Source organism: Pipistrellus kuhlii, unplaced genomic scaffold (assembly GCF_014108245.1).
Source record: "Pipistrellus kuhlii isolate mPipKuh1 unplaced genomic scaffold, mPipKuh1.p scaffold_m20_p_3, whole genome shotgun sequence".
NCBI classification, from domain to species: Eukaryota; Metazoa; Chordata; class Mammalia; order Chiroptera; family Vespertilionidae; genus Pipistrellus; species Pipistrellus kuhlii.
The window spans coordinates 47,470,298-47,480,461 of record NW_023425529.1 but is presented as its reverse complement, the minus strand read 5'-3'; the positions used below and the strand labels follow the sequence as shown (position 1 = coordinate 47,480,461).

The 10,164-nt window shown below is 56.3% G+C and overlaps 1 protein-coding gene across 2 annotated transcripts; it reads right to left on the bottom strand.

Annotated features, from left to right (window-relative positions):
• Window positions 1–332: 332 nt before the first annotated feature.
• On the bottom strand, window positions 333–9,626 carry GDF11 (growth differentiation factor 11). 2 transcript variants are annotated; one of them, XM_045588059.1, is made up of 3 exons: window positions 9,127–9,626; window positions 4,066–4,516; window positions 333–3,604 (listed from the first exon to the last, which is right to left on the bottom strand). In XM_045588059.1, the coding sequence occupies exons 1-3, from the start codon at window positions 9,563–9,565 to the stop codon at window positions 3,181–3,183; spliced, it is 1,314 nt and encodes a 437-aa protein (XP_045444015.1). In that variant the 5' UTR covers window positions 9,566–9,626; the 3' UTR covers window positions 333–3,180. The 2 variants fall into 2 exon arrangements, with proteins under 2 accessions (XP_045444015.1, XP_036314238.1); XM_036458345.2 differs by having other exon boundaries at window positions 4,119–4,516; window positions 9,127–9,618.
• Window positions 9,627–10,164: the final 538 nt, after the last annotated feature.

Genomic DNA, 10,164 nt, shown 5'->3' with positions numbered 1-10,164 from the left:
GTTTACTGAACAGTCATAAACTGTCATTGTGATGGAAACGCAGCGGAGTGCAGTGATGACAGCGCGGTGCGGGCCACATTGCAAGGCCTGGCGGGACGGATTTGGCCCGTGGGCCTTGTGTTTGACACATGTGCTCTAGAGAGTTGTTCTAGGTCCCCTCCCTTGGGCTGCTTGTCCCAGCCATCACCCCAGATGACCATGGTCGTTTTCCCTTCCCCCATGATCACCATCTTCTTAGTTCTTGAGCACAAGGTTAGGTCCTCTCAGATCCTCTTCTGTTCCTGGTCTGAGGTATAAATGTTGGCGCTTGGTTAGGGAGAAGAGCTCATCACTGAATTCTAAATTCTTTGACTGCTTTTATTTTTCTTTTTTCAGGTTCAAGTGCTGGATTGTGTCATGTGACATCCCAAAACTCAGAGCACCCTATGGCCATCTTTGCCCTCTGTCACATAACTTGAAAACTGCCTGATGGCCTTTTTTGCAATGGTTCCCTCCAGGAATCCTTGATCTCAGTGAAAAAGTCCTTTCCCGACCTTCCAGTGCCCTTGGGCCCCATACTCCTCAGACACCCTTAACAAACAAAGGCAATCACACACACAGTGTAACAAATACACAAAGTAAATAATAATTACACTAATTATGATCTGAGGGCACTGGTGAGGTCCACACACATCATAAGGTGGGAGGGGGGTGCTAGTTCCCACTAGGCCACTGGGCTATGCTCCCCGGCCTTTTTGGCAGTGGGAAGGACCAAGGAAAGGAGACTTCAACTCACAGATTTATGTTCATAAGAGAAAGGCCCTCCCCCCATGGTCTTTATGTGGTGGTGGTAAAGGGACATATTCTAAGTGTCCCCAAATCTGATGCCCCAACTCTATAGAATTTGAAGAGGGAAATCATTTGATGCCTATTGCCAAACCCCAGCCAGTGCCAAGAAGGCATCTTCTGTTCTTCACTTCTCTGTTCCTCTCCTTCCACCGAGAAAAAGTTCTCCAAGATAGGGCCACAAGGAAGGATAAAGAATAGTCAGGGAGGAGAGCCTGGGGGTTAACATAGCTGCTGTATGCAAGGAGGCGAGTTGAAACGCTTAACAGCCCTGCCCATTCCTATACTGAAACACCGTATCTCACTTTCACCACACGAATGGGAACAAGATACTAAAGCTCTCCAACACTGCCTTCCCCAAGTGGTCACAAACCTCTGCCCCTTCCACTGGCTGGACCAGGGGGGAGAGTCATGCTCTTGGGAAAAACAAGCCTTCCTGGTCAGCCCTCCAGCTTGGATTAACCTTGTTCAGTACTGTTTGTATCAAGAACCATCACTACTGGCTCTACTTAAGGATAACAATTTTACTGAAGGTTCTTTCCCCCTCCTCTCCTGACCCTCTAGGCTCTTGCCTGGAGCCAAGAAGTCTGATGGTGAGGTATGGATAGGTGTGGATCAGGAGATTCTTGGCTCCTTGGCTTCAGGCACTGTCCAGCTGGGAGGCAGAGGGGAACTGTACTCAAGCCTGCGACTCCTCTAAGCCTCACATCTCTTCACCACTGCTCTGGTGCCCTGGTTATCCCACAGCGAGAGGTATTTTATGTCCATAAAGTGCCCGTGGTAAGTGCTCAGAATTCATCTCTTGGCTGTGGCGGGTGCTGCTATTTTTCATTCCATCGAGGGGAAGAAACTGAGGCACAGTGAGTCCAGAGAAGGGTGGGTCAGGATTGTGGGAGGAATGAATAGGCCCAGCTAGTGACTTGGAGTGGTAACCAATCCCTGCCTGCGTCCCAGCCTTCTAAACCAGCCGGGGAGTCTCCGTCCCCGTCCTCTGCTCTAATTGGCCTTGTCAGATGCTTTTACCACTGTATTGTCCCTATCCCTGCTGCCAGGTACTGCTAGATTCCAAGAATAAAACATAAAAATAATTATAGACACTCTGCTCCCTTATTCTTCCCACTTCCAACCTGAGCTTTGGGGTTGAGGGTCTAAAATGCCCCCCCACCCCAATCCCTTCCACCTTGGCCTGCTGGCTCTATTCCTTAGCCCAGAGCAGTAATTTGGATTCAGATGCCTTGTAATCATCAGCCTCCTCACTACTCCTTTCTTAACCCTTCCTAATCCTTCCCAGAACTCTCTCTACTCTCTTCATTGACCTGAAGATAGAGGCTGGGAGCAAGGGCATTCCACAGGCTCTTTGGTCTCTCTCTTGGCTGGAGGGAGTTGGGGCCTAAACAGACCACACCCTCTGGGTAAATAACAGTACTATGAGGGTGAACCTGAGGGTTGGTTTAGTGGCTCTCATAGATTCTGGATGCTGACGGCTGGCTCCCCCAGCTCCTAAACCCTAACCGCTTACTGTTTCCGTGACCGCTGGAATTCAGTTCCACCCCTTTGGCTCAGGAAGGTCAATTAAGTAGGGTGATTATGGATTGGAAGCTTCACCATATGTCAGCCCTCTTGTCCTTTACTCCCATTCCCAACCCTGGAGGCTTTACACAAGTGCTTAAGTAGGTGGGTATTGAGGGAGGACAGGGTTTAGGGAATAAGGGACAAATGGGGCACAGTGAACAGGGGCCCTTCTATTTCAGTAAAGCCAAATACCAAAAAATGAAAAGTCACAATAAATAAATAAATAAAATTCCAAAATCCTCACTTTTGCTCCTGCTCTCACTTCCTTTCCCCTGGCCACTGCTAGAGAGAGAAAGAGAAGAACTAAGAATGGATTTTTTGATTTCCTTTCCTATTGAAAATGGTAGTCGGGGAGTCTCCCCAGAACATACCAAGCCCCTCACCTTGCCCGTGGATGAAAGGAGGCTTGGTATGGTGCCTTCTCTTATTACTCCCTTTCCGTCTCTTCCTCAGTATCTCTGCCTAGTCTCTCTCCCCTGCCTCTCCATCCCTTCGCCTTCTCACTGCTGCTCTTAGTGCTCCTGTCTCTATCCCTCTGCTCTACCTCTGTCTCTATGCCTCTCTGTCTTCTTGTGAAACCTTCTCACCTGCAAACCTCAAACACTCCTCACCTGACCTGTCCCCTCCTCTTCTCCTTTTCCCCCAAACCCCTCACCCTTCAATCCCCACCTGCCTCCCTCTATTGTATTGCACACTGCTTGGGCAGGGAACAAGATGTGATGCTCATGAGAAGAGGTGGAGGGAGATCTAGGGCCTGTGGGGGAAGGGGGTCAGGGCTGGGATCTAGGGGTAGGGTCTGTGGAGGAGGGATCCTCTGTCCCCCACCTTAGGAGCAGCCACAGCGATCCACCACCATGCCAGGGATCTTGCCGTAGATAATCTGCTGCTTGTCATTGAAGTAGAGCATGTTGATTGGGGACATCTTGGTGGGAGTACAGCAGGGCCCAGCAGAACCTCTCGGATTAGCCTGTTGCACCAGGTGGGTGTGCGGATACTTTTGCATGAACATGTACTCGCACTGGCCCGAGCAGTAGTTGGCCTTGTAGCGTTTCGGTGCGATGATCCAGTCCCAGCCGAAAGCCTCGAAGTCCACGGTGAGGGGGTATCGGCAGCAGCGGGACTCGCTCGAGTGCTCATCGCAGTCCAGGCCCAGGTTCCGCCGGGACCGCTTTGTGTTCTCCAGGACGCGAAGCTCCATGAAAGGGTGCTGCGATGGGAGAGGAGACAGATGTGACAGAGTCCTGCAGGGCCCGCACTCTTCTTTCTCACCTGCCTCTCACAGGGGCACGAGAACAGAGACCACTTCTCAGCTTTCCCGCTGCTCCCGTCCCCAACCAATGTCGTCTGCCCACTTTTCTTGCCAGCTAGCCATCTCTCCTTCAACTCACCTTTCCTAATTCCTCCCTTGGCAACCTAACTCTCCTCAGCTCCTTGGCCAGAGGCCTCATCAAGAGTCCATTTTGTGTTCCCACGGGTCTCCCATTAACTCACACCTTCACCCCAAATCCAGTTTTCAGCTGTTGGCCTGGCTTTCATATCTGAAAAGTGATAGTTGCCACTCCCCTTCCCTCCCAAACTCCTCCTCTAATCAGCTTCTTGGCCCCCAGATAAATAATGCTAGTCCCCAACCCTCCTCACATTCCTGGTCTACCTTTCCCAACATCCCACCTCCTCAGGTTCAGGTTACACATATCCGCCACCATCTCAGGCTCCCTGCTCACCAGCCCCTCGGCTCCTGGCCCCAGAGAGGTGACAGCCAGGTCTGTGCCACTGGGATCGAAGGCGTTGATCTCGATGCCCCAGTTGCTCTGTGGCTGGCGAAACCAGCTGTGTAGCACTTGCTTGAAGTCGATGCTCTGCCAGTGGCCGGAGCGGGAGTGCAGCTCAATCTTGAGTGATCGGATACGGATGTGACGGCGGCCTCCCCCCCCTCCCCCAGGAGTCCCTTCCCCGGTTAGGGGTTTCAGCCGCAAGATCTGCAGGTAGACTGTGGCTGGGCGGGGCACAGGCCGGAGGTACACCCACAGCTGGGCCTTTAGTACCTTCGTGAACATCACCTTGGGGCTGAAGTGGAAATGACAGCAGAGAGGGCTGCCATCTGTCTGCACCGCAGGGTCCGCTGATAAGAGAGAAGGGGGCACAAGGTTAGCCCTGGGTGGCACTGGCCACTTGGGCTCCTCAGTCCAAGTTAGACTCCTCCTGACTGCTCTATCTATCAGGTCTTATTGATCTGAACCCATTCTCTAATCCAGTTGCCCTAATGCATAGTTCTCCTCTACCAGATAACCTGCAAAGATGGTTATTAGAGATTCTTCCACCTGCAGCCTTCTCTCTCCAACTTTCCCCAACATATAGGGCTCTAACTTCTGACCCTTTGATGCTCTTCAAAGAAGCCAAACCTCTGTCCTCACACCTGCTGTCCTCAGCTCACCTTGTCTGGTTTTGCTCTGTTTTGTCCGGTGGCCAGGCGGGAACCTGGCATAGCACATCCCCCCAACACACACACACACACACACACACACACACACACACACACACACACACTATAAAACAAAACAGATGGCCTCACAGAATGGATAACTCATGGTCCAGATAGAGAGCATGGGCTAAATTTATTTCATGAAGTAAATCAGATCTAGGCTTCCTGGCATCATTCACACTAGAACTAACATGCCTGGAGTCAAACTACTCAAGCACTCCTGTGCATCTGACTCTTCCATTAACCTGAAACCAGCTTTCTCGTCACCATTACTACCTCCGCTTTTGAAAGGGGAATACTACCTCTATGTTGTTTCTTCCTACTTGCCCTAAGCATCAGAAATAATATTCAACACACCAGATTAACTGTAATCAGTCTTTTCTCCCCTGAGCTTCCTGTCAGTGCCAACAACTCTTCGCAAAGGTTAACATCCAGACTTTACATTTTGGCCCATTTCCCCTTGTTCTGGACCGTAAATTGATTCTTCTTGGACCTAAAAGATGATTCTTAATATCTGCCTCTGCTTCCATTGCAGCTCCTTTCAGTTCCCTTTATAATCCCTTAAGTCAGTTGGAAATGCCTTAAATCATGTTTTCAAAGGACAGAGAGGAAGAACCAGGAAGGAGGTTCCAGAGCCATGTAAGAATGATTAGGAAGTCACGTCCATATGTAACATGTCCAGGTCTCTGAGTTCTGCATAATCATGGAGGACTTAGCATTTGCGGTCAGGGTCCCACCAGCATTTCCCCTCCCCCGACCCCACCTCAGAAGGAGGAGGGTCCAAGTGAGATGGAGAGGAAAGTGCTTAATGATCTTCATATATTCAGGACGCAAGACACCACGTTCCTCTGCAGCTTCCTTCCCCGGGTTCTCTGAGATCCCAGGGCACTGGTTGTGCTCCCAGTTACTCTCCCGCTGGAGCTGTGGGGTGCAATGGGGTGCCGTGGGGTAAGGTTCCAAAGTGGGAATTCAGAGATCAGGGGAGCTGGGGCAGGAGAGCTGCTGGGGAGATGGAGTGACAACCCCAATAGCACACTGGGCCTGATTTGAGCATAAGGACTCTTATTTTCCTGGGTGTCTTCCCCATTAGGCACCAATCTCCCTGAATGTGAACACTGTTGATCCCGTGTGTTCAGCTCATTGTGGCTTTGGTGCCTCCATAGTTCCAGGCAGTGATCACTAAATGCATGCTGAATGAACTCCCTAAACTCCCAATCTTAAATTATCCCGGCCAGTGCCTGAGAGTCCTTCCTGACATCTAAACACCGTCCTCTGACTACAGTTGAAATGGGTTTAATCACTGCCTGACTCCTCATTAGCCAGCATCTGACCTTACCACCAAACTTCTCAGTGATACAGATAATCTTGCTCCATAGGAGTCCTGAGCATTAAAGAACGTGAAAAAACAGTAGCTTCTCAATAAATGTGGGTTTATTGTTAGTTTTCTAAGCTGACCCAGGGCTTTAGAGATAGGGGACTGGGCCCCAGAGCACCCCCACCCCCACCCCAGGGAATCACCATACACTTCTCACCAGTGGCTGTGGGACAGTCGGGTACTACAGGGGGACAGGACTAAAGGTATGGAGAAAGGAAAGGGAAGGGGAGAAGATGGGAGACTGGAGATGGTGAGGGAGGTAATGGCAGAGACTGTTAGAAGAGATAGGCAGAGAGACAGAGGGGAGAAGGTAGAGGAAGAAGAAATCAGCTTGGGGTGTGGAGACTACTGGGAGAAATGGGGGGACTTAAAGGAGTGCATGAGGGTTAAGAAGCAAGAGGGTGGTGGCCAGACCTAGTGGGATGAAGAGAAAGGACAGGAGGATACACGGGGAGGAACAAAGGAGAACCAGGTAGAGCCACGGAGGGAAACAAGGGGCTGAGAGAGTCCCCAACACAGGCATAGGCCCAGCTCCCAAGGGGAGGGGAAGGAGCCACATCTGTGTTGGATTGATCGGGTTGGTGGCAGGCAGCAGGTCAGGTTTAGTAGGCGGTGCTGGTCTGGAGAGAGGTCATTGCACTATTTTCAGCAAAAGCCCAACCCCCTCGCTGCTCACCACCTCGCCCTCCCCCCCCCCCCCCCCCTCACATACACACTCTTCTAACCCCGGCTGCAAGGCCTAGGGGCAGGAGGTTGGGCTGAGGACCGGGGCCTCTCGGTGTAGGGAGGAGAGAGAAACTGAGGGGCTGGGCTTGGCTCCCAGAAGGGCAAGGGGGCTGGGTTCCCAGGATGAAGGCTGGGGTGGGAGAGACTAAGAGGGTGGAGGGAACTAGGGCAGGCACTGCAGCCTAGGAGAGGTGGGGGCTGGGGTCCAGGGTTGAGGACTGGGGGAGGGGAGGAGGGGGAAGGGAGCGGAGGCCATCTCTGCTGACAAACACCTCCCCCGATTAGCAGAGCACAAGTCTCTTATTAAAGCGGGTCCCTGGGGATTAGACTATAAAAGTCTCTTTTTCCTTTTCCCCTCTCTCCCTCCCCTCCCTCCCCTCCACTCCCCCTCCCTCTCTTAAGAGCTCAGCTTGGCTCTTAAAGGGGACGTACAACACCTGGCCAGAGACCCAGTCCCTAGCTATCCAGGTCCTGGGGTGGCATGAGGGTGTCCCTCTCTCTTCACCGGGACCCAGCCTAACCTGCACTTCCCAACCCAGGCTTGCAGAGTCCTGGACGGTCCATCTCCCGATGGCATCCCCCTTTCCAGGGCTAACTCTGGACTCAGCCGCACTGGTGAAGGGATGCTGGGGACAGAAAAGAGCAAGGGAAGCCCATCTGCAAATCCTCGGTCCTACCCCACCTAGACCAGAGGATCTTTTCCCGTTCACCTTGCAGCAGACTCTTCCAGAATTCCTCCGTGACTCTGGGTCACAACCCCCCACCCCCACTGCTGCCCTCCGTCAGTCTCACACGAGCCCTAGCTTCTGTAAAGCCAAAGCCTCAAGAACAGAAGGAAGACTGCAGGGAAACCCCAGATCAGATCCCGAGCCTTCACCTGCACCCCACCCCCAAATTAACTTCCTAGTTCTCTGAGTTTTCTCTCTGCGACCCTGACCCAGCGCTGTGGGCTCCTCTGCAGGAAAGCTGGTGGCCGTACTCGGCACTCTGCCTCCCCATGCACACCTGGGTTCCCGGGCCTCTCCCATGGGAGCGGGCCGCTAGGACTCCCCTCAGCCCCAGCTTTTTATGGCCCATCTGCCAATAAAACATCTCCCCCTCTTCTGTTCAGAGCCATAAAACCAAACAGTGTGTGTGTGTGTGTGTGTGTGTGTGTGTGTGTGGGGGGGTACTTTGCCAAACCTCTAAGAGAGGGCCTGGTTCCCTGGAGGTGGGGGGCAGGGGGATTTAGTGGGGGGGGGACCTCACTGGGGGAGGAGAAGGGGGGTCGTCTGACCCTAGGGAGAGCAGGGAGTTTGGGGATGCTGGAGGGAGTGTTGGCCTGGATTTTCCAGGCCATAAAATTTCAAAGCAGCACAAGTCTATTAACATGTTCATCTTTCCTCTCTGGCCAGGGGCTTGGATGCCTGGGTTCATCCCGCTCCCCATGGCTTTCTTTCTTTTTCTCCTCAGGTCTTCCTCTCCCTCCTCAAGTCAGGGTGCGGGTAGGGGCGGGCGAATAAGAGGTGGAACACTGAGGTCTGAGCAGCCAAGCTGGTGCCGGGGACCGCAGCGCCGTGGAGCTGAGTCCTCTGAGCACAGTCAGTCACGAGGAGGCACAACTTTCCGTCCCTCCGGGAGACCAGGTGTCAGGGGCTCCGGGCGGAGGGAGTGCCGGCTGGGCTACGTCCCGGGGGAGAGACGGGGCTTTGGGCGCTCCCTCCTGGGAGGGGAGGGGGGCCCTCGGCTCCCCGGGGCCGGGGGCGCGCTGCGGGGCTCAGGGTGGGACCGGGCGGCTCGTGGGAGCCGGGGGTGGGACCGGTGCGGCGTGGGTGCGGGCGGCCGGGGAGGCAGCGGTCCCTGCAGCCTCCCGCCTCCGCGCTCCGGCCCCTCCGCGCGGCTCTTCGGGACTCGGCAGCTGTCCCTTCTCCTGCGCTGCGGGCGGCCGCTGCTCCCCGGGGTCTGGCTCGCACCCCCGGGAGAGAAGGCGCTGCCTCGCCATCCCCGGGACTCGCCGTCCCTCCCCCTCCAGGGACGGGGCGTGCACACCGCCCCGCAGCTCCCTCCGCCGCTAGGAAACTTGCACGGAGCAGCCTCCGCCCCCGGCCCGTCAAGTTTCCGCGGAAAAGGCTGCGGGGCCGGAGCGCCGGCGCGCCCGCCGTGCACTTACTCTCCTGGGCCATGCTGATGACAGTCTCCGTGGTGGCGTGGTACTCGTCCTCCTCCAGGAAGTCCTCGGGCTGCAGCGCGTCCCCCTGGAAGTCGTGCAGGTCCAGGATCTGCTGCAGCGGCGGCGCCTTGGGCAGCAGCTGCTTCACCACCTCGCGGCTGATGTTGGGCGCCTCCTTGAGCCGCAGTTTGCTCAGGATCTGCGACTTGATGCTCTCCAGGCGCAGCTCGCGGCTGTGCTGCCGCCACACGCACACCGGGCAGCCGTCGGGCTCGGGCGCCGCGGACGCGCGCTCCCCCCCGGCCCCGGCCCCGGCCCCGGCCGCCGCCGCCGCCGCTGCCGCCGCCGCCGCCGCGGGCCCCTCGGCCGCCTCCCCCCGGGGCCGCAGCTCCAGGGCGAGGAGCAGGAAGCCCAGCAGCAGCGGGGCCGCGAGCACCATGCTGGAGGGGAGGGGAGGGAGCGCTGGGGGGCGGGGACGCCGGAGTCCCGCGGGGAGGGGGCGGAGGGAGCAGGGAGGGAGGAGGAGGGGGTCCCGGCGGCGCGGGGTTGGGGGCTGCCCGGCCGGCCGAGGGGGGGACCCGGGGGGGCTGGGGGCGGCGGGCTCGCGGGCGGGGCGGGCGGGCGGCCGGGGCGGGAGGCTGGGGGGGCCCGAGCCCGGGCCAGGCCCTTTATAGCCCCGGCCCCCGTGTCGTCAGCGGCCGCGATTGGCTGCGGAGCCAACAAAAGAGGCCGCGCTGTCATCCGAGGCGAGAGAGGGAGCCGGAGAGAGCCGTGGAAGAGGGAGAGAGGGCGGGGAGCGCCCGGGAGAGACGGGGACCGAGGTCTTGGGGTGGGGGAGAGGAGAGGGGAGACAGAGAGAGGAAGCGGGGAGAAGCCGACCAGAGGGACGGGAATGGGAAGAGCAGAGACAAAGGGGCGGAGGGAGTCAGAGGGCAGACCCGGGAGCAGAGACTTCGCTGCGGAGACGGAGAAGCAGCCGGACTGGCCCGGGGAGTTGGCGCGGGGAGAGTCCGAGGCACAGACGCGGGGAGAGGTGTG

Excerpts from the sequence above, each read along its gene's own strand:
- GDF11 (XM_045588059.1), bottom strand. The coding sequence starts at position 9,565 with ATGGTGCTCGCGGCCCCGCTGCTGCTGGGCTTCCTGCTCCTCGCCCTG. Across the intron at positions 4,517-9,126 it reads CATCAGCATGGCCCAGGAGA|CGGACCCTGCGGTGCAGACA; the intron begins GTAAGTGCACGG and ends CTCTCTTATCAG. Across the intron at positions 3,605-4,065 it reads TGTAACCTGAACCTGAGGAG|CACCCTTTCATGGAGCTTCG; the intron begins GTGGGATGTTGG and ends CTCCCATCGCAG.